The 25,402-nt window shown below is 37.9% G+C and overlaps 1 protein-coding gene across 1 annotated transcript in view; it reads left to right on the top strand.

Moving 5' to 3' along the window:
• TM4SF5 (transmembrane 4 L six family member 5) overlaps positions 1 to 25,402 on the top strand; it is a 268,619-nt gene that overhangs the window by 138,975 nt on the left and 104,242 nt on the right. The window contains exon 3 of the mRNA XM_044076995.1: positions 8,798 to 8,943. Coding sequence (XP_043932930.1) covers positions 8,798 to 8,943 — 146 coding nt within the window. The remainder of the gene's footprint in view (positions 1 to 8,797; positions 8,944 to 25,402) is intronic.

The raw sequence follows: 25,402 nt of genomic DNA, 5'->3' as shown, positions 1-25,402 counted from the left end.
TTGTTTTCTGTCTAAGTCTCGCTTGGTTGTACAATCAGACCTTGTATTTACAACAGTCTTATACAGACATTCCTAGAAATATTTTTTATGTAACACAGTGTGGGTAACAGTAGTTAACACAACATTACTATTCAGAGACTGCAACACTGAATGCCATATGATACCTGAGTAAACACAACCAGTCCAGGATTTAGAACTTTATTGCCAGGCAGTTACGGTTTTATTGAAATATCACCTATGTGGCACTATTACTGTCATATTGTCTGGTTTATTCAGTACAACCCATACACAGTTTTTATACTGCCAGGTGACTTTCTACTACTTTATATTTATTTGGTATGACTACTACAAGCAGGATTGTTACTCACCAGCTTCGTGACGCAGTCTTTGCAACCTACTGGCATAGGCTTCTTGATTCACAGCCCAGTCAGCTGCAGCTGTAAAGGGAATAGAGAAATATTTAGCCATACCTATTCATCACATACACAGGATGGACTTTGGTAAACAGTTATTGATATGAATACTTACACACTGCTGGGACATCACCCCTCTGCTTTGCTTCTTGGACCCACTCATCCAAGAGCTCCCTCTTCCTCTGCTTCAAGCCAGGATAGTGGTGCCGGACCTGCTTACCAGTCCGAGGGATACCAGTGGCACTGGTGAGATCATGGGCGAGACAGTCACATGCTTCCGCTTTATAATGGGAGCCCTGGTACTGGCCCTGCAGCAGTGTCTCATCATGGTTATTTATCAGGAGTCATACCATGACCTTGGACTCCTGTATGCCCCAGTGCTGCGCCCAGAAGCACATGCCCCTGCCATACTGCCTACAGTGGGAAACTGCAACCAGTTATGAGCTGTATTCATGCCTGCGGGGTTTAAATACAGCTAATTTCCCACCCTTTGCCATGATTGGGTGGTTTTAGATATGCTGAGCTAAGCTAAGCTATGGGCAAACCCTTATGGCTTTGTCCACATTCCTTACTCTGATGGGTTGGGAGGTGTGCACCATTTGCTTATGCTAAATGTGTTATTCTATCAACTTTTGCCTTGGTAGGGATGATTGTCCCTTATGGCTTTTACCAGATTTCTTATCCTGACGGGTCAGGGGTGTTACAAGCGTTCCCACTCATTTTAAATTGCCAAATGGCAATTCTGGTGTGCAGGGGGGGCGTGTGTATTGTGAGAGCACTGCTCTCAGACACACACCCTGCAATGGTACATAGAACTCTGTCCGTTTTGCAGCACAGCAGCACACCTGGAATATATGCAAATTACCCTTATGAACATCAGGTGTTTCAGCTAATTGGCATTTCTCATGTGCCTCTGACACAAGAGGTTTGGGAGGTCACTCAATGGAAGTTCTAGCTTTGTCTGGAGTTTTCATTTTGTTTTGATTGATTGTTTTTTCAGTGACCTTCTCGCTTATTGTTTTAGTTTGTTGTTTGGGATATTTTAGCAGTGACCCTAATGATAATGGACATCAGCTGGATATAACAGCCCTGTGTTTCTTATGCTTAATCAAACACTCTGCTTGTGCTGTGCTGATGAGGTCATAACAAGGCCAAAATATGCATATCCATATCCATAGCTTGTGGGGTTTGGCTTTATTGGCCTGAAATTGTCCATCAAAATGACGAAACAAGTCATGGGCATTCAGAATCACCAATTAGCTGAAACACCTGATGTTCATAAGGGTCATTTGCATATATCCCATGTGCCTCTGACACAAGAGGATTGGGAGGTCACTCAGTGGAAGTTCTAGCTTTGCTGGAGTTTTCATTTTGTTTTTACTGATTGTTTTTTCAGTGACCTTCTCACTTATTGTTTCAGTATACCAACAGGGAATAAGTGGGCAATTCATCTATCATGATGATCATGACCCATAACAGCTGAAACAGACCTTCACTCCAGCCTTGCTACACCTCTGCTCACAGTCTGTGCTGCACCTGACCAAATTACATTCCCTCTGTTCTCTTATTTCGAGCCGTATCCATTACTGTTTCCTTTTTGCCCTTTGTCCGTCACACTTACCTCCTGGTCTGCAAATGATGTTGTTTCCTGATGGACACCTTGAGTTCTGTGACTCCATTTTTTTTCACTGCTGCCTCTTTTCTTCTAGCTTGACTTCTTTCGCCGTGTTATAGCTCTCAACCTGTTAGAACAAAAAGTCTGGGCAAAACTAAAAACAAAGGGGGGACAAAGCCCCATAAATAGGGACACATTTTAAACATTTTTCTTATAAACAATAGAAAGTTGCTAGAATAAAAAAGTCTTGTGTTACCATGCATTTTCTGAAGGATATGGAGTCTGAAATTTAAATGCCAGTCATTATTTAGTGAATTCAGTCCTCACTGATTTGCCACAAAAATCCAGAAAAACCCAAACTTTATGAGTAACAGACCAAAAATATGAAGGAAAAATCTGGACATTCTGTGAAAATCTTCGACAGTTGAGCGGTATGGTTCCTGTCCTCTTTTCCTTGGCTAATTTTTGAGTTTGCTTCTCTAACTTATTCTCATCCACCTCACTTTTTTGTCTCCTCTCATGTCATCCTGTCATCTGTCTTTCTCCCCATAATGTTTGCCATTCTACCTTATTTAATAGGCTCCTGTTGCCTCCTCCTGTTCAGTCTCACTGTTTCATTCCAACTAGCTACTTTATTGCTGTCTGTAGTTCACATGAAGCTGCTGTGTTTTCCTGCAGATCCCATGCTTTTTGGGTGGCAGAGAAAGCAAGAGAGACAAGAAAGCAATGAGTGCCCATTGTTAGCTAAAAATGTCAATGAGGAAGTCAGCTCATTTCCACTGCTTTCATGGCATGTAACAGTGGTACTGGGTGCTTCCACTGCAGAATTCAGGCTGACTCTGCAACTCAGCTTACACTGCTGAGTGGTGAAGCTGCATATAGCAATGACTTGTGGAGGTGTGCATGTATTTCTTGAGGTTAGAAATATTACAGAACATAGAAGAGTTGTCTATGTGGAAAGGAGTTGGGGGGGGGTCTGCCAGTCTCTCCAACTGACTCACTATCCATAACTTGCACATCTTATGACAGATGAGCTCAATCTATAGAACAAATGAGCTACAGCTCTTACCTTAGGGATGGTCCCAGATCCATCATAAACATAGAGGTTGGCGAGCAGCAGTAGGGAACATTTGGGTATAAGGACTCTTGTCATCTTTATGTTATATAGGATAGGAAGCAGCTTGGGGATTCTGAAGTAAGCACCAAGTTGCAGTCCTTCAGGACAAATGAATAGACCACTTGGGCTGAATGGAGAAATAAAAACAATGAAGTACATAACTAAATGCAATCCTGAGTATTGACTAGCATATCTATGGTCTTACATTGAGATGAAAAGGCTACGTTTGAAATAACCTCCAGGTTAATAGCCTAGTAAACTCCTATGATCCTATAATCCTACTAAAATAAGAAATGAGATGTGTGTGTGTGTAGTTACATGCAAATAAGAAATGAGATGCACACATACGTGTGTGTGTGTGTGTGTGTGTGTGTGTGTGTGTGTGTGTGTGTGTGTGTGTGTGTGTGTGTGTGTGTGTGTGTGTATGTATATATGTGTGTGCGTGTATGTGTATATATATATATATATATATATATATATATATATATATATATATATACATGTGTGCGTGTGTGCACGTGTGTGTGTGTGTGTGTGTGTGTGTGTGTGTGTGTGTGTGTGTGTGTGTGTGTGTGTAGATATAGATATAGATATAGCTATAGATATGTAATATAGGAGCAGGGTTACATGATATTAAATGTGACTAATATCTACCTAGATATCTATCTCTCTCTCTCTCCTGATATATATAGACTATCAGGGCTGGGGCAGGCATAGAGTTAGAATCTATTAGAAAAGTTGAGCAAAGAAGCACTGAATATTTAATGTAAAGACACTATAAACAACACTGACTTAATATTTATACACAATTCAGGAAAAACTGACTGCCAGACACATGAGGGAAAAGAAAAGCAAGCCTATTCTACAACAAGAAAAAAATGTCATTTTGAAATCAGTAAATACAACAGCAGAAATTAATAAAAAGGTCAAAACTGTAAAAATATCCCATATACACAAAAACTAGTTCTCTAATAAAAAATTAGAAAGAAGCCTTAAAAGAAGACACAAGAAAGAAAAGACATTCACAATCCAATATACAGCAATTAGAAAAGAAACACACTAGTTAAAATATCTGTATCCAAGACTTCTTGCAAACACACAATGAAGTCTGATATGGAAGCTCTAAAAAATAGGAAATAAATTACTCTTTCATAGTAAATGATTTATAATGATACCCTCAGACTATAACAAATCATTTATAATGTTGTTAAAGTTTTTCTCTGATCCTCTGCAAGAGTATACACATTCTAGAAGTACCCAAACTTGAGTATGATCTAACATAGATCATAATCCTACCTTATCCTAATTGTAAACCTCAGAAAAATATTCCAATTGCTACAAACAAATTAGGTGGAGAAAGGTCTTAGTTTGTACAGAAAGTGACTGAAACCAAAAGTTCCCCTCATTATGAACCACTGGTTCAGATTCTACAACTGGGGACAACTTATAATGAAAAAGCTGCCATTAAGAAAGGAATAACTAGTACAACATACACAATATTGCAAGATAACTGTAAACATCATTAGAGGAGGTTAAAAAGGATTGGGAAGAGGAATTGGATAAGCAATTCACAAAGAACAATGGGGTGTATATGCATGTCTCCCAAATATGCAACAAAGTCTGGAAGATTTAAGATTTTTACTTGGAACTGTTTACATAGGTATTTTTATACCCCAAGTAGACTCCAAATAATTTTTCCTCAGGTTGACAGCAAATGTTGGAGGTGTGATGGGGAAGAAAGAGGTAGATGGGAACATATTTTCCTGGTAGGGTAATGAGCTGCCAGACTTTAAAGATTCCCTGCAGACTGCTCTGTCAGAGATACTGGAATGAGCAAATTGGTGTAACTAAGGAAACTATTTCTTTGAGCTGTGATACAGAACTGGAATTGCTTAGCCATAATGAGACCTTGCCAAGTCTAATTATAGTGGCTGCCATAAAAGCAATTACTAGAAAATGGAAATCAAAGTCTAAACCAACATTACTAGAAGTAGCAAATATAGTAACAGAAGTAAAACAACTGTAATTGGGATTTTTAGAAAAGAGTAGAAGCAAATTACATAGGAAAAAATGGGAATTGTGGGGACAATACATGCAGAGGAGGAACGAGGTTTAGAAGAAGGCAGGATTTGAATGAACTATGTAATGTTTGACTGACAATGACTGGATCAATTATAAGTAATGTATAATGTTTGCAACTACAGTTGTGTCAACATGGTTTGCAATGTATAATGTTTGCAACTAAATTATGTCAGTATGGTTTGTTTTCATTTATATAAATGTAAGAGTGCCTGTCATATGCGATAACTTAATAAAGATGTCTCTTGTTTTAAAAATAGTAAAATACATATCCTCCCATAAAGCCAAAACCTCAGATATTTAATCTTACCCTTCCTGAAAGCTCACTCAGGAAATGAATGCAAAACAAGAAAGAAATTTCAGCAAAAAGTTAAAAACCGATATGTAAGAAAACTTTAGATGCCAAGAGGAACCATAAAGATACCAAAAATAGGAGTAACAAAATAAATAGAATATGTGGTGATTTGAAATTTTTCATAAATAACTTGTTCCCCACCCCTTGCTAAATAATCTGGTATGACTATTTAATACATTACTTTGTGCGCGCGCATGTGTGTGTGTGTGTGTGTGTGTGTATGTGTGTGTGTGTGTGTGTGTGTGTGTGTGTGTGTGTGTGTGCGCGTGCACACGCATGTGTGCATATGTTCGTGTGCATGTGTGCTTTCCTATCTCACCTTAAAGACCTCATTCTGCAAGCAACAAATGATTAAACAACTGCATTTTGCATGACAGCAAACTCATTGTACTTTAAAGCATTTTTGTAGAGAAAGCACCTCTGCTCCCTCCAACTCAGGATGCTACACATGCCCATATCTGTACTATTTATATTTACTACTTTTATTTTACATTTAACAACTCCACAATTGTTATATACCAAAGTGATGTATAAAATGATACTGCATCCATGAGCTCAGAGTTTTTATTCCCTATTTTGTCTGTTATACTTTCATCAGAACCCTCACACACATGTATACATACATATATGACGTGTGTGTGTGTGTGTGTGTGTGTGTGTGTGTGTGTGTGTGTGTGTGTGTGTGTGTGTATGTGTGTGTAGTAAAGATATATATATATGTATATACAGCACGTGTGTATGTGTGTGTGTAGTATATATATATATATATATATATATATTATATATATATATATATATATATATATATATATGTATATATGCGTGTGTGTATGTGTGTAAATATATATATATATATATGTACACACACACACACACACACACACACACACACACACACACACACACAAAATATGTATGCATGTTTATAGATATACTTACACACACAGAGTTAAATGAGTTTTTGTATATCCCACTTCCCTTCATTTTAAGTTTTGCTAATCTAATTTTATTTTCACTTTTTAATTATTATAAAATACCATGCCTTAATTGCTTACTTGCTTGTTCATGCTTATGGCAACTTGCCATCTGCTGCACTTGTGTGGGATATCCCCTTTTTTTTTTTTTTTTTTTTTTTTTTACTTAGATGCCTGGCTGTACTGCGTACCGTCTGACAACCACATAACCATATACTATGTAGCTACATGTGCTCATTGATCCTAACCTGTTGACCAAAGTCACAAAACATGTCTCTTTAGAATGAAGTGGCTGCACAAAGGAATGTTATTTCTCAGATTCTAAAATGATAAAAATCCCAGAAAAATAAGTGCACTCAGTGTGGAGGTGCGTATTCAACAATAACCCAAAGAATATTAACTTCTTCTTCTTCTTTGGCTTTTCCCAGTTAGGGGTCACCACAGCGGATCACCTTGTCTGCTCAGGATTGGCAGTGGAGTTTTATGGTGTTGAGTTGCCACTCGGCAGCCAACCTTCCACAGAAGGCACACACACTCACACCTAGGGCCAATTTAGAGTGTCCAATCCACCTGCAGCATGTCTTTGGGATGTGGAGGAAACCAGAGCACCCAGAGGAAATGCACGCGACCACAGGGAGGACATGCAGACTCCGCACAGAAGGCACCCCAGCCGAGGATTGAAATGGAGAACCTCTTGCTGTGAGGCGGCAATGCTAACCACTGCACCACTGTGGCCACCCAACCCAAAGAATATTAACTAAACTTCAATAATCTTTCCATAATGATATTTACTCCTAATGGTAATAAAGACATCTGCGTTATTGTTAGGAAGAAATACATCTATCAAGTAGTGGTTTATGACTCTGATTTCTGTCAAGTCTTGATTTCAGATAAGTGCAGCAAAAATGTTACTGGGTCTACTATACATGCTTGTGTGTTCCTAGTTCACAACACACTTACCATCAGTTGCACAAAACAATCAAGTGCTCTTCTACTTGACCTATCATATTTAACTAGTTAGCCATTCTTACACCCAACCCATCGAAACTATACAGCCTTACCAGAGTCCTATCTCTAATGCTAAAACTCCCACCAAGAACCTAACATGAATCCTGCCTCTCTAAACCTAAAACTCCACCCCACCTCCCCCTTATCACTCTCTAAACCTAACACTCAAGCCATCATGCCTAAACCTAAATTTTCAGATTCCTGCCTAAACTCCCCTCCTGTTCCCTAAGGCTTAAACTCTCATCCCTAACCTTAAAACTCACCTTCTGCTCCCAAACCCCAAATCCTCTTCTGCCTACTCTAATATGCACTCCCATTTCACCCTCCCTCCCCATGGCTACCACATTGCCTCAGTCAAACTCAAATAATGTGACAGGTAAGGTGTGACAGCTGAACTATTCCAGCTGAAGCACGCTGGCAGTCTGTATGCACAAGACGATTGAGCACTAGCTTTGAGAACAAGGTCTTCAGCTGTTTGGGACTTGTAGCTGAATCTTTGTCTTTAGAGTGATTTACTGTAAGACTTTATTGGCATTCAGTTTAGTACTTCACATTTTTCCCATGTGCATTTATGGAAAAAAGTCATTATGGAAAACACTTCTGCGTTCTACTTTAAAATGCATCTGCAATTGTATAAATCATATTATTATATCTTATTGTAGCTTAAATAAAGGTCTTCTTTTTTTCAAGAAATATCATTTGACCATATGCACTGTACTTGAAAGTGCTTGTTACTATATTACTGGTATTGTTATTAATTATTTTTATAAAATTACCTATAGAGTCTCCTTTTAGAAACCTTGACATGTTAAGTGTTCAAATAAAGGGTAACAAGTATGTATGGAAAAAAAACATAAACTAATCTTACTATGGCTAGATGGCTCATGCAGTTATTTACTAAAAGATACTGTGGTATGCCAAATTACTGCAACTTACTACTATAAGGAAGTTTCCAGAGTAAGCCTACTGTAATTAACTGATGCTCTTTATTAGCGAATAACTGCAAAACATAAAAATAGAAACACTACCTTAAGTTAGTGTGAAAACCTTCCTTTGATTTTTCTCACTTGTTTACAAAGGATGTCAGGCAATGCAAAGCGGTATTAGGAGGTTAATAATTCTGCTTGGTAGTACTTACTGAAGTTGTTTTAGTAGTGTATGAAAAGCACTTGCTTGATTGTCATCACAAAAAAACTATTTATTTAGTGTTTAATAATCTATTTCTTGTTACTACAGATGCTGCGTTCTGTGTTGTGCTCGGTTGTGGGAATCCTTGGTGCATTCTACTGTTTCATGGTCTCTCTCTTTGGTCTCATTGATGGCCCTTTATGCGAGACAGCTAATGATAAATGGGAAAAACCATTTGTCGATCTGCGAAAAAAGTAAGAATTTATAAGCCTTAAATGTATGTCCTTGTCAAAGTATCTTTTTACTATAGCTAATTCTGTTTGTTGTAATACTACTGCCATTGCTGTACCTTTACAGCAGTGAATTAGATAAGAAGAAAAATAAAATGGTTTAATATCATAAATAAAATGTAGCAGATCTAATGACCAGCAAAATTTAGCATGCACAAGCTTCTGTACACAAAGAAAAAGGATGCCCTCCCCCCTTCGTAGAAAGAAGTTGTAATCCACAAAAACTGACAGGCCAAAAAAGAGCCATAAAGATGATAGTTTCTTTGTTATCCTCAATAGTCCATTTTATGTATTGTTACTATTATGCAAGAAGCCCAGAATTCCCGGATAGAAGATATACAAAAAGACAAAGAAATAAGATGAAAGAAAAATGCTTGACAAGAAAAACTGTCAAAAGCTTCAAATGCAAATTTGCGTTCATTAATACAACTGTTTCATGGAAAACAATACACAGACCAAGAAAACTTGGGGTGTTTGCAAAAGAAAAACAACTGAATAAGTGCAAAAATACACAGAACAAAATCTAGAGATTTTTGAAAGGAACAAAAAAGAAACATGGACACGGGAAAGAAAGAGAGATCTGACATGGTGAGATATTTACACAAAGGTGAAAGCCAAACTAATCAATACAAAAAAGTAGCTCCAAAGATATTTGAAGAGAAATACAGGCAAAGGCACCCAGATATGGATAATTCCACAATACAAAAAATAAGATCACAAAGGGAGAATGTAGAACAGAAGATCAATAAAGTAGAAGTTAAACAAATAGAAGCTGAAGGATTTAGTGTAGAAACTCTCAGGTTATGTCACAGCATGATGGAACAGTGAGTCCCCAAGTAAGGAGAAACAGGAGGAGTGGGAGACATCTGAAGAAGAATTATGGACATAGGAAAGAAAAGATATTTAATATGGCACAATATTTATAAAAAGGAGAAAGCAAAACTAATCAATGTAAAAATAGAAAAAAACAGCACCAAAGATATTTGAAGAGAAATACAGGCAAAGGCATCCAGATATGGAAAACTTTACAATACAAAAAAATAAGAAAACAAAGGGGGAAGTAGAAAAGAGGATTAGTAATGGTGATGTTGAAAACTAGAAACTGAAGTTATGGATAACGTGGGAAGTGAAGGATTTAGTGTAGAAAGTCCAACTTTGATATCCTCAAAGCATGATAGAACAATGAGCCCCTGAATTAAGGAGGAACTGGTGGAACAGGAAACATCTGATCAGTTGCCATATGAAGATACTTTGGATCCTTCAGCAGGAAATCAGTAAAAAAGTTAAGCTGAGTTACACAGTAAGGAAGGAGCAGGAAATGGTGGCATCTCTGACACACTCAATGTTATGGAGTGATAGTCCTGTGAGTTCCCATATAAAACAACAATGGATGACACAGAATGAAGCTGAACATATGTCGCAGGAAGATGTTCTGAACATTTTGTAGAATACCTGCAGAAAATGGAGAATAAAGACTGTGCCGTCAGTTTAGGAGAAAAAGATCTAAGGGAAGTGTTGCTTAATTTAATAGAGATGGATCAGCATATAAAGATTGATGAAAGAAGTAGATTACAGAAAGTCAGTAAGACCCAAAATGTTAGAAGTCTGACAAAACAAGTGAATACAGTAACCCAGACTGTTAAGAGAAACACATGTGATATAACAGAAATAAATAGGCTATATTATTGTGCAGCTAAATTAGCAACAGATAAAGTCTTACCACAAAAACACAGAGCAATAAGGGAATAGAAGGGAAGAAATCAAATGCCATCATGGGAGTGTTGAATATTGAAAAATAAAGCAACTGAGACAAGAAATGTCACTCTTAGAAGAGTACAGGAGAGGGAATAGATAAAAAAGTACTTAGAAAGTTAGATAAAAGCAGTGTGCAGTGCTAGAACAGACCAAGATCTTTCATACGCTATTGCAAATAATAAACTAAAGATATCAGCACAGGCAGAAAAACTTAGAAGATATCTCTGTGTGTGTGTGTGTGTGTGTGTGTGTGTGTGTGTGTGTGTGTGTGTGTGTGTGTGTGTGAGTGTGTGTGTGTGTGTGTGTGTGTGTGTATCTATATATATATATATATATATATATATATATATATATATATATATATATATGTAGTATACACATATACATACACATATATAATACACACACACACACACACACACACACACACACACACATATATATGAAGGAAAAGTACAAAATATGAAATTCATTGATAACCCAAAAACATTTTATAGAGAATTGGGAAACAAAGCAAAGAGAATAGAAATACCACTAACAAAAGAAGAAACAGGCACATTTTAGAGAAATATCTATGAAGACCCTGTGGAACATAACAAAGACGCTGAATGAAAAGAAGTAAAACAAAGAGTAAGAAGTTCAAATGTACAGGTTATGAAATGAGATGAAGTAATGGCCAGACAAACTGAAACAAAATTAAGAAAGCTATTAACTAGAAAACCCAGTGTGCAGATGTAGCACCTAACTTCTGGCTAACAGTATTAACATCTGTAACAAAGATTTAGCCCTGAGTAATAACAACGTTTACGCACACCCCAAACAGACACCAACTTGGTTAACCGGGAAAACTGTACATCTCTTTATGAGTGAACCTGCAAACTATCCTAAAAAACATAGATCAATAATTTGCCTTCCAACGATGTATACAACATATTCTAGAATTGATGCTGACAGAGTTTATAGTCATTTCAAAGAAAACTCAATCATGACAATAGAGCAAAAGGGTAACAAAAGAAAGTCCTATGGAACAAAGTATCATTTGTTGATATAGTCATAAAGAGGAATTGTAAAAAGAAGAGGAATCTAAGTATGGCAAGGATACATTACATAAAAGCATTTAATATAATCCCACATTCATGGATAAAGAAGTGCTTACAGATGTGTAAGATACACCCCTACATTGATCAATTACATTACAGTGACCTTGAAACAAGGGCAAACCACTCTGCAGCTAAGCCTTGATAAAGGACAAATTATTATCCCCAGCATAAAAATTTAAAGAGGGGTATTCCAGGGTGACTCTCACCACTTCTGTTGCCTTGCCCATAACCCATTAAACTGTTTATTTATCAGATTAGGTTATGGCTACAATTTGGCTCCCAGACAACAACAATGTGTAAAGACGTCTCATCTCCTTTTTGTGGATGATTTAAAACTGTACAGTACATCAGATGAGGAGCTGAAAGCACAACTGAAAGTGGTCAGCACTTTCTCAGGTGATATAAAACTATCATTTGGTCTTGATAAATTTGCAAAAGCAGTATTTAAAGCAGGAAAGCTGCAGCACCAGAAAAATATCAGTCTGGGACAGGAATGTGATACAAAGGAATTTGAGCAGGAGAAAATTTATAAATATTTGTGAATTGGTGAAAGATCAAAAAGAAAACATTAACAAATATGAACAAAACTCACTATGGAATATTTTAAAAGACTAAAATTAATACTCAAAACAACCCTGACATCTAGGAACAAAGTCCAAGCAATAAACCAATTTGCTCTTCCTATTCTGTTTTACATTTTTGGGGTGAATGACTGGCCCCCAAAAGGTATTGATTAATTTGACAGGAAAATAAGAAAATACTTCACACTTATCAAATGATATACAAAAAATCAGTGTTAACAAGATTACATGTCATTCTGAAAGAGGTATGGGCCTCCTCAAAACTGATTATATAAAGAGATCATATGGCAAGGTGCAGAAAGCGTGAGGGTATTAAACAGTAAAGGGAAGAGGGTAACAACTCAATGATGGCAGCAGCATTCAGAGAAAGCATGCGGTATTTTTTTAATCCTGGGAATCAACCTCATATGACCAATGGACATATCTGCAGAGCAAATGGAGTTCAATTCTCTTTGTCCTGCAAATATGTATGCTGCCAATGATCCCCAATTTTACAAATGTATCTATTCCTCTCAACTGTCTCTGCTTTTGAGAATGTTTCTGATGTTGCTTCATATTTTTGCCCTGTTCAAAGTAAAATCTTTGATTTTTCTGGTAAATCCCAAGAATTTCAGTCAGTCAATAATGACCAACATTAGTTTCCAACTTTTTGTTCAGAAAATGCATGATGATGCAAACTCCATTAAGTTCTGAGTGAAAGAGAGTAATATTTAAGAAATGTCCAGGATTTTGGGCCTTACGCCTCTCACCATCATTTTTGTCTTTGACTTAGATTCTTATGCAAGTAAGTTGAGAGAGAAAAAAATTCTGTGAGCTTATGTTTCTAGATTGTTCAACAAAAAATATGTGGTGTGCTAGTCAGTCAGAAAAGGTTGCAGTCACTCAGTCATGACAGACATTCACTTTATTGACTTTATATACTTCAAAAGTGAATGCTATGCAAATGTGTTTTTCTATCTACTCTCCAAGTATGTAACAGTGATATGTCTCTGATTTTGAGCCTTTGCTTCCCCAATAAATTTATGTTTTTCACAGATTCTTTCCTAAGAAGCAGAGTGTATGATTTTTATTTAGGTTTATTTTTTATTTTTTATAAGAGTTGGGCATCAGAGATATACATGGGCAAATTAATTAATTTCTGCTGCAGCTTTGGGAACATGTATAACTGCTGTTTGTTCATTATTCTTACTTTGCAGAATTTGTGTGAAGCAATTTCAAATGTTTTAATTCGTGGCTACTGTTTCTGTGGAACAAAGCTGAAATTCATTACATGGACTTTTTTGTAACAAGCAGACATTTGAAGTGCACACAGAAGTAGGTGTAACTGCTAAGTGAAAAATAGTAGCAGCCTGTTTATGAAAGTAACTGAACCTAGTGATTTGCTTAGTTTAAGCAGTCACTGATCTGGCTGTGCAAGAGTAGTGCACATATGAATAAAGTAAGATGTAATGTTTTAATATTCTGACCATTACTTATTTATCACAATCTGACATCTGAGGAGTATACAGTAAACTGGATGCTATTATGTGGTGCAGAGGCCATCTGTAGATACAAGTGACTTAACCTGTCATTTGATTACAGTTAAACAGTAGCCACTGATTTGGCATGACAAATCAGTTAAACAGTAGCCAATGATCTGGCATGACAAATCAGTTAAAACAGTAGCCACTGATCTGGAGTGACAGTAATATTGTCAAACAATGTATTTGCTAAAATAATTGTAAAAGTAGTATTGCTATGCCTTGTGTGTGTGTGTGTGTGTGTGTGTGTGTGTGTGTGTGTGTGTGTGTGGGGGGGGGGGGGTTGTAGTAGATTTGACAAGTTATCCACAATTTCTCTTACTGTCTGTCACAAATATCAGCATAACACATGATTATTGGCTATCTTTGGTGGTCTGGTAGGAGTAGGATTTGTGTGAAATTAATTGATCCTTGGTACAATGGCACAGTTAGTAGTGTTGGCGTCTCATAGTGCATACCTTTGATTGAGGTTCTGGCTATAGTTTCTCCTGTGTGGAGTCTGAATATCCTCCCTTTATCAATGTGGGTTTGTTCTTATGCGCTGGTTTGATCTCACACCCCAAAGATATGACATAAGCAAATTAGTGGTCTTACAATTTGCATGCCAGTAAATGTGCAGTGTGTGTGTATTTGTATCTTGTGATAGACCTGACTTGTCAGGGGTAGTGTCAGTATATCTTCCTGAGTGTGAATAATCAATGCATCTTGTAAATGAATGCCAGTATGGGTTTGCTCATGTGAAAAAAAAAAATCAGTAAAGCCTGTGATAAATCTAGCTTTCAGGAGTAATGTTAGAGAGAAAGTGTGTGTGTGTGTGTGTGTGTGTGTGTGTGTGTGTGTGTGTGTGTGTGTGTGTGTGTGTGTGTGTGTGTGTGTGTGTGCATGCGCATGCGAGTGTCTGCTGATTCATGTAGAATATCACCAATTATCAGCTGAAAACATGCACAGTATTGATGAGTGCAATTATCTTTAAAAAAATATTCAAAAAATGCAACAAAGTACAGTCAGATACATGGACCTTCTGGAAGCCTGGCAGCACTCCCAAATCAGGCTGTTTAGATAGGTTTTGACTCAAGCTTAGTGGTGGCATTTGCCCAGAACTTCATCTAGTCTAAAACCAGCCATGCTTAAAAATGTGCATAGAAGGTCACTGTAGCCTGTTGGGTGGGGGATACTGGGCAAAGTGTGGTCACTACAGATATAATTTTCTTTACAATCAAATATGTGAGGTTGCAAAGAATTTTGACATATCTTGTGTGGAGCCCGTGGACAGTATGGTTAGTTTTTTTTTAAACTTTCCTGAAAAGCCTCAGAGGTGTGCACAAAAGGTCACTAGAGTTTGTGTACTTTTTAAGATAAACAATGCGGAACACATCACTGTGACTGTTTTCTCCACTTCCCTGATACTCCACCATAGAATCATATCAAAGTAGTTATTTATTGGGGTTAGGAGAAAGGAGGCATGCTATTATATATGTCTGACAGCAGCAGACTGAAACGTGTTACTATATTGTATACATTATTTCAGTTTTGCCCCAATCTGACATCAATATGGTACATAAAAGGTAGCTGTTTTTTAGGATATGTGATGAGGAAGTATATTGTATATTCTGGACAGCAGTTACTTAAAATATCCAACTGTGGCCATCTGTGCCATTATCCAAGTCTAATACCAAAGGGCTACACTGACATAACTATATTTTTTTGGGGGGGCAGGTACTACACCAAGCTATGATTTATGTATCCTCACAAATATTTGCTTTTTTCATTTTACTGTGAACTACTGTTTTGCCAGACACGTCTTATTTCTTTGTTGAAAGAAGCAAGTCTGAGTTTCTTTCTTGCTCGTGACTTTTGTTTGTGTCACCATTGGATCAAATGGTTGGAAAATAGCTATAAGGCGCAGCTCAGAGCATCTATAACCCCATTGCCTTCTGGGACTTTGTTGATCGCAAATCTTAGCTTAATTTGATTATTTGTTTATTTGCTCCACAGTTATTACAGTGCACTCTTGGCTAGTTGGGTATGTTGAAGGGATGCAGGACAAAAGTTAAATTTGAAGATTAAGACTGAATCTCTCATTACTTATGATTTTTGTTCTGGCCATCTCAATCAAAAGGTTGGAGGAAAAATTTCTAATATTACGTCAAGATATCTAGAACTCCTATGGCTTGTGGTGGCAGGGTACCTCTGACTGATGATGGCAACACATCAGTGACAGTCTAATATCAAAGTGGAATTGTCTACAAAATTACAGGGGAAGGTGTCACCCACATCAGCATTACAATGGCCACTGTATAGGTACAGGGTGAGCACAGAGAGTTACCACTGCATAAAAGACACCCTATACCTGACAGCCCCTCACTGGCATGATATGTGTCCCCAACTCACACAGCATGTGATATGTGCATAACCTCTGAAGCCATCAAAAGGGAGCGATACAGGGATGGTTGCATCGCACCTAGACTACAGGTCTTTGCCCATACCTCTCAACTGTTCAGAATTTCACAGAATGACTAGATTTTACCTCATAGTTTGGTTTGGTCTTCATTAATTTGTAGAGTTTTTGTGACAAATAATTGAGGATTTAAGTCACTAAATAACAGACATTTGAGTATGACTTCATGTCCTTCAGAAAATGCATGGTAATGCAAAAAGTGTTATTTGTGCAACTTTCTAAATTTGTAAAAGTAATATTTAAATTCTGTTTCTGATTTTGCCCCTTCCCATATTTTTGACTTAGTCCAGAATTCTTGAGCTAAGAGCTTGAGATGCATATCTGTCTCTTGTATGGTTGTAACACTCAGCATGATGTGCAGGTCAGTGATCTTGGCAGAGATGACTGTTATGCATAGCAATACAGATAAGGTGAATGTGCTTCACACTTTGCAAGATGACATCCATCAACAGCACAGTGACATGGAATATAGAGCCTGGGAACACCCAGTGTTATGGAGGTTGCTGTTTTCAAATCCTGCCTCCTTAACTGCCTCCCTGAGGCACATTATAACTGCTCTCTGGTCTGACTCCACAAGCCATGCAGTTCACAGTCATGGGATTGTCCAGATGTAAGGTTGTAGAGTACAATCTATCCTAGTTTAGACTATACAGACCATTTCTGAAACAGCTTAATTGTTACCTGTGACCCCATGATCTAACATCCATGACTGTGTGTATCCAACAGATGCAGGCAGCCTTATTTCTCCTCCTTCCCTGCTACAGACAACATAGAGCTATCAAACTGAAAACCAACATGATGGTTGACACCAGCAGGCATTTCATGGCATTTTAAGCCATCCACTGAAAAATGTAAGCACTTGACTCTTCACAAACACCCAGAATATGTAGTGACAATGTTCACCTCCCAATATCTTAACATACAGTTTTACAGTAACTTGTCAATGTGGTCCCCCACCTCACATATGCAAGTTAGTGCATAGTATTAAGGCTGTGAGCTGTTATCACACTGCTTCCTCCAGTACAGGGCTTGATTTTCTCAGCCTTCAGTTGACTACTGTGTGAGCTTGAGCAAGTCACTTTAACGGACAGTGTTTGATGCAGGTCAGAAATTTTGTCTCAGCTCCTTAATGGTTTCCTGTAAAGCATTCCTAGTAACAAAATCTGAACCAATGACTACACCTGCTCCACCTGTGGATATGGAGATATATGATGCACAACATGGCCAAGTCCACACCCTGCCTAGACTGGGTGTGATACCACATAAACCACTTTATTCTGCTCTGTTGGTGTCAGGATCCATAGCTGTGGACTAGACACTGCCTCTCTGTAAGCACTGCAGTTTTCTGTGGCTTTGAAACTGTTGCTGCATGTTGCTCCCCTCACTCTCCGCTCCAATTTCTGCTGCTATGACTGGTGTGAAAAGCCTTGCAAAGATGTTCTTGTACTGCTCTTCTGTTTGCCCAGTTCCATGCTATGCAGCATGATGCATACAACAAAAATCCTGCTGCAGCAGATAGCTGGCCTATATTGCAGTGCATCTACTAAGAGGGCTAGACATCAGAAGTGTCATTTCAGTAGTTAGAACACATGCTGTGCTATTATCTTGCATTTCTGCTTGGGCTGTATTATAGGCCATTTCCTGAATGGTCTCAGAGATGTATACAGAGGTTGTCAAACAAGGCTCTAGAAAATATTTAACAATGCCTGCAACATACAACAAACAACATAATACATGTAGTCTTCTTTGTCCTTGTATTGCACTTGTGTGTACAGATCTGTCTATCCAGCATTTATGTGCACATACCAGTCAGATATCCCTGCAGGAAGTCTCTTTGTAGGAACCTTTCCTATAGGTCCCAAATGCATGAATCCTGTGAACTGCCACATAGACATATTATAATGTCCAGGAGATTAAAGACCACTTAGTGGTTCAGAAAGTGGAAGCCCCTCTTTTTGATGTATCTGAAGTCCTTTGGACCAGATGTGCCTTTGATGTCAACATGTATGCAATCTCTCACTTCAAGCAGGTCAAGAAAATGGACTATGCTGTAAATACCTACATGGTGCTGGTTCCCTCATCTGCTCTCCTCAGGCATCACATGAGCTCTTCCACATGTTACAGCATAATATAAATTAACTAGTTTAGGATTAGTGAGGCTGACCCTTGAGACAAGTCAGTGTAGCTAAGATGTTTAACGCTACACAAACCTTAATATCCACAGGAAGAGGCATACCACACATCCTGTTCAATTCTACTTGTGGGTGAAATGCTTTGACTAGGTCCTTTATCTCTTTGTGCTCACTAGGTAATTATCCACTATCCACTGATCTGTTAGCTGGTGTATACCAGGGACTGTCTGCACTTCCTCCATTGATGCAGGTATCCACAATGCACAACAATGCCGGTACTGCAGCACCTGCTGCCATTCCTATCAGCAGCTTCTATCATGTACACCATGAATCTCTATGTTCAAAATGAGCATGTTTCTGAATTATCCATCATTTTAGAGGTCTACATTTGCATATTGTACGTGGCTCCTGTGTGCATGGCTATCTCATTTAAATGTTGTTATGCAATCATTAGCATGCTCAACCCATCACAATATTTTTGACCCCTGTGCAACTAAGCTGTGTCTTAATCACCCACATTCTAACCTTGGTTACCACCCATGATAATTTTCTGCTCAATGCACTACTAATCTTTAAATTCCAGCCAAAATGTTCATTGTTCTTTTAGTTTTGTCATTTCTAATTAATGATATTGCTATATATTTAAGAGAGTTTTCTTCCTGAACAGAAGGAAATCATTGTTTCCACCAATGATAAAAACAAAACGTAATGTGTTCATAGGTTCATAGGTAGGTACTAGGCTATTGGCCCTAGGGCCTATATAAGCCTAGCCAAATGGTACCCTGGCTTTTGTCAGCTAAAAAAATAATTTTCCTGTGCCCCTGTCAAGCAGAGCCACAGAAGGGATCCCCTGGGTTAATTTCCTATCTTCCATCGAGTCATCAAGACTTTTCTTGAAGAGTGCTAATGAGGAACTTTGTTTGATACAGAGAGGTAGTTTGTTCCAGAGTATGGAAAGTTTCTGGGACAAGAATCTATCCCTCCAGCATGTTTCGGTTTATTGTGGTGACAAGGTTTAGATCCCTAGAGTGTGTAGCTCGGAGGGATTGGGATTTCTTTAAGTGGAGCATGTCCAACAGCTCTGGGTTTGACATAGCTTTGTATGTTAGGCAGAGATTGCCTCTGAGTAGGCGATATGCGACAGAGTAAAGCTGGAGTTTTTTGAGATGGTCTGCATAGGACATCTGTTTGAGGCCAGTATCTTTGTGAGATATTTCTGCAGCCTTTCCAGTTGTTGTAGATGTCTTGTGAGGTACATACCAAAAGGGGGGGTTGTACTCTATTATGGGTCTAATTAGTGATGAGTAGAGGGGAACAATGACCTCTTTTTTCCTAGATGAGAAATCTTTTGTGATGAGATGTGCCACGTAGAAGGATTTCCTGACTACTGTGGCGATGTGATTATCAAAGCAGAGACTACTGTCTACCTGTGTCCCAAGGTCTCTTATCACATTTTTGGTGTTAAGTAGACTACCACCTATGTGGTAGTTCATGGGTACAGAGTTTTTACCAAAAAGGATGACAATGAACTTTTTGGCTTTGAGCTTGAGGCCATGACTTTGACACCAGTCATCTGTCTCAGTGAGTCCCTTTTGTAGGATGTCCACATCATTAGGAATTTTGATTATTGCTCCTAGTTTGCAGTCATCTGCGAACTTTGTTAACCAAAGTCCTTCTGTGTTAGCCTGTACTTCAGAGAAGTAGATTCCAAACAGGAGAGGACATAGGACTGAACCCTGTAGTACTCCACTTGTCGCTCGTCTGAAGTTGGATTTAGAGTCTGCTGCTTTCACGGTGTCGGTTCTGTCAGTGAGCCAGTTGGCAACCCATCTTGTGACATAGGGATTTATACCTAGTTTAGTGAGTTTATCTATAATTCCAGAGTGGGGGATGGTGTTGAAAGCCTTGACGAGATCTAGATAGGCTGTGTGGACCACCTTACCCTCATCTACAGCTTTGGTGACCACTTCAAAGAAGTCTATCAGGCTTAGGAGACATGATCTGCCTTTTACAAACCCAAACTGGGTAGGGTCCAGAGTTTGGAGATTACCAGTGTCACTGTTTATAAGTTCCATGATGGTATCATCAGGCTAATGGGGCGGTTCCCGGGGTCCGTGGTGGCTCCCCCTTTGTGGAGTGGGATAACTGTTGCTGTGCACCATTCAGTGGGCACAAAGCCTGAGGTGAGGCTATGATTGAACATTGTACTTAGGTGGGGTGCCAGTTCATTCTGTATTTCATGTAGAACACAGCCTGGGATGTTGTCAGGTCCCATGGATGCTGTGTTCTTGGCTTTGGAGAGTGTGTTTTTTACCTGTGCAGCCATGATTACAGGAACTTTGCATTCTTCCGGTATAGAGATGGGCCCTTTAGGGGGTGAGAGAGGAGTAAAGTTAGCACTGAGCCTATCTGCCAGGATGTTGACAATATCAGTTGGTTCTGTATATTTAGTGCCAGTGTGCTGTAACTCAGAGCAGATCTGAGTGTTGCCATTGAGATTCTTGACATAGCTATAGACTGCTTTGTGGTTGTCTTTAGAATCAGTGTCGATTTTGTTTTCGTAACTAGCTTTGGAGGATTTTATGAGGGATCTCAGCTTCTTACAGAGATTGTAAGCAGACTTTTGGCTATGCTAATTTTATTATCATCCATGTTATTGAACATTGTGTTCAAATTATTCAAAATAAGACTGGAAAGGTATGTAGCAGTTAAAAGAATATCATCAACAAATATATCATCAACAAATAGATTAACTATACATTCCTAGTTACAATCTTCTAAATAATTTACAGTAAAAGTTCTCTAATTTTACAATCAGCAAGCTGTAATTCTAGATTGAAGAATAATGGAGATAAATGACAACTATGATAAGTTACACCAAGATAAGAAATGTATGAATATACCCTATTTCCTAATTACATTAATATTATATGGGTTTAACAGAAATTTGTGATAACATTAATTGCTCCTACCTTCCAGTTTTCATGCATTGTTCTTAGCCCTAATTCACTGTCCTTTCATATTTGTGTATCTACAATGACATTTCTTTTGCTTCCTCTTCGGCACTTGTCCACAGACCCAAGTTCTTTATTCCTTTGTCCATTCTAAAAAGTATGTTTCCCCTTTGTTAACATGAGTGGATATTACAAGAGACATATTTTGTGTATTTTAATTGAACAAAACATGCTTTGATATGAAAAGTAAAATAAAGTACTCATGCAGGAGGTCAAGACTTTCATTACCTCCATTTGGGGAACTATATCCTCTTATGCACCTTACTTTGTCTGATAACTTAATGGTCACATAACAAAAGCTAAAAGTGAAAAATACCATGTGAGACACTTAAGCACAAGGCCTTTAGAACAATTCAGAAATATTAGTTTTCAATGGACATTGGCTAAGGAAAAGTGATCAGAAGATGATTGATACAACACATTGTGTGTGGACAGGACAACTAGCTTATACAATCCTTCAGTTTGCTTTCAGTTTAAAACTTATATCTGACCTTCTCCAGCTTGGCATAAACTGCCCCTTAAAATCCACCATAATTGCCTATGTCTTTGGTTTCTTGCCCTTTGATCCACTCTACATCAGGTAATGATGCAATCAGTGCTGGCTAATAGGATCTTCACTTAAACATCTGTGACCGTCTACCATATAGACTTCTACTCTTTTTGGATCAGTCCCACACTAGCTAGCTGCACCAATCATGGTCTGAAGCCTCAACTTCAGCTCTCCTATGAATATAATCCTCATCCATCTTTTACCCTTTACACAATTCTCTCCCCCAGTTGGACATCATCCTTACCTGATGCATCCTGAGATACATATGCTGAACAGATCCACAAACATTACCCTCTCCTTCTCATACATTACATGTGAGCTAACTAGTGCCTATGTTATTATGGTGTCTCTTGATGTTATCATGGGGTGGTGCTCTTTTCTCATCTTTATCGTCAATCTTTCTGACTTCCTGAAGTGGACAGCCATCTCTCTATCACTCCCTGCATCCCATGTCTTTCTATTTCTCTTATTCTTAAACATCATATATCCTGGCAACTATGTATTTTACCCCTCATCACTGATCCATGTTTCTATGATGAGTAACGTAAAACATCCCTTTCTTTCATTATTGTTTGCAGGTTTCCATTATCCTTCTATGAATGCTTACACTGTATAGTAATTTTGTGAAGTTGTGTTCTGGATCACGTTTGTTTCTCTGTTTCCTATCCATTTTCTCCCCTGGCCAGAGTACCTAATTCTCTGTTTTGCCTCCAGGATACCCCCTTATGATTTAGCATTAAAGTACAATCATTAATCATACCTTTCCTCACAAGCTCTGAGCACTGATATATCTCATGTACTATATTGGATTCTACTTCTAACATAGAGTTGGTCTCTTTAGTATGTAACTTGCCATCACCATACTGATTTCAAACCCTTCCTATTTTCCTATTGCCTAAACCAATCATAATACTTAATATTGCTTCCCTTCTTTCTGTTGTGGCTTTTGGCATATGTAACAGTTTTGATTATACTATATCCAAGCCCTTACCCTGGTATCTGTTTGCCACCTTCCTAGACATACTTGATAGTTCCACAATTGTCTCCTCTAGCAAGTTGCTGGCATCTAAGTGCAACACATCATGTGTACATCCCTTTCCACCTTTGTGATCACCTTGTTCACCTCATACCATAGAGTGTTACGTTTTGAGACTAGTTTCATTGTAAAAAGGTCTCTCCTATATCACTTTCTACAGCTTTGAATCATGTGTGTGAGAATAGTTATTTGATCCTGATACCATCTTCTTTTTACCTATGCTGCTTGTCCATGTTTGCTTTACCTTCTGTTCCATATTACTAAACATTGCAACCTTCTTCAATCCAGCTGTGCTGCACTCAGTCTTTAACGCTACTGCTGGTTGATTCTTCTCTCATTCAGGCTGTGCATCAAATCTTCTCCCATCTCTCCTACATGTCATTTACACTTTTGCCCACTACTAGTCAATCTTTTACTTCACAACCTATTTCTCTCTTTGCTGACCTTCTCTCCCATCCTAAATCTTTACTTCTTCCTAGAAATCCCTCCTCTGCTTCATCTTTATAGACATCACATTCTTGCATAATTCCCCCGAGCATTCACATTTCTCAGTGCCTGCCTGTTATCCCTCCCAGTCTTCAACTTTCCAACCCTACATTAATTCCTGTGGTTCCCACTCTGTCTTTGCCTCAACCCAATCATTCCTCTTAACTTCCTAACATCTAATTACTAGACACACACTAACACCTCTGTTAATATGCCATTCTCTATAGGGTTTCAACTCCAATTTCAGACACACTCTCTTCTTCTTCCTCCATGCTCAACATTGCAGTCCCTTCAGTGGTCCTTCAACCAACCAACTAGGCCTCATGAATGGCAATGTACCCATCATTCTTGTCTCATCTTCTCTCATCAAATATATCTGCCACCTAACTAATAGCTTATCTTCATAACCACTTGTAATGTGACCTCTCAAAACTTAATATAGTTCTATTCATGCTTCCATAAAAACAATTTGTACAGTGGAGTGTAGAAGCAGTTCAGTTTACAATTAAGTTATCCTTTTAAACAATACCATAAAATATAGTCTTTTTTCTATTTCTTAACTAATTCTTTCAAATTTTAAGGAATGCAGACTGAAAGTGTAGCAAAATTAGTATGAAATTAAACTGTACTGTCAATGTAATTGTTTGTCATAAACAGTAGTGCAACCATTAACATAACTTCTGTTTTCAGAAAAAAAACATGCCGAGTACATAGATTCTTTAATTTGAAAGACAAGCCTTATGAATACACAATTAATAAAGTAGAAGGAAGGCAATTTACAACTGACTTGAAATGATTTTTATTTACTTTATAATCTAGTAAACTGACAATACCGAATGCTTCTTTTCAGATGTAAACCAGCAACAATCTCTGGATAAGTGACTTCCTTGTGTTTACAGAGTAGGCAAATTAAGAACTGGGCTGTGGGGGGGGGGGGTCAAAAATAGGATTGCAGAATGAACCTTTTTATCACGCCATAGTCTTATCTCTTTGTACAACAATGCCAATCCTGCGTCAGTGGTTGAACAACATCTTAACCTATTCCTTCAAAATAAAAGAGAAACATGCTAAATTTAACTAACGCCAACACAAAATCAAAAATGTATTGCCAAAGAACTCACTAGTTAGTCAGTTGAAAAGCAAAATTATGCATCAGGTCTGCTCGCTGCATTAAAAATGGCTTCAAGCGACAAAAAATAAATAAAAAAGTGCTTATTATACTAATATTATTTTGTGTTCTTTTTAAAATCAGTTAACCAAAAAAAAAAAACACTGAATATACCAAAAATATAGCAATAAAATAAATATAAGGCCAACTATTTCTACTAAGGTATGGTTTAATCATCTATCAGAAAGTCTTATTTTGAATAATATATGATTGTGTGTTTATTTAATAGCATCAGCAAGGACAAATGAATACAGTACAAGATACAGATACATGGTCCAGATGGTATGTATAGATACTGTAGATGTCAAAATACACAGAGCAGACAGCTGTTGTGTAGCTGAGTGTAACCAGGTAAGCAGGCATATCTCATTGGGCACTTTGGCATGCACTTTTAACATGATTTATTTTTTTGAATGTAGACTAAAGTGCACTTTAAACTAAGAAACAAAAAGATTGAGTTTACACACTTACACATCAAACTAAATCCAAACACTGTTTTAGTTGAGCACTTTCATCCCTAAATGACAAGGACTTTTCCAAAACAAAACTTATAACACATATCAGGTGTAATTTAAATGCTTATTAATCATACAACTTTAAAAAGTCCTGTAACTAAAACAATT

The sequence above is a fragment of the Protopterus annectens genome, chromosome 7.part0 (genome assembly GCF_019279795.1).
Source record: "Protopterus annectens isolate FY-2018-M chromosome 7.part0, PAN1.0, whole genome shotgun sequence".
NCBI classification, from domain to species: Eukaryota; Metazoa; Chordata; order Ceratodontiformes; family Protopteridae; genus Protopterus; species Protopterus annectens.
Note: the sequence above shows the minus strand (reverse complement) of the source record. Positions and strands in the feature narration are given on the sequence as shown.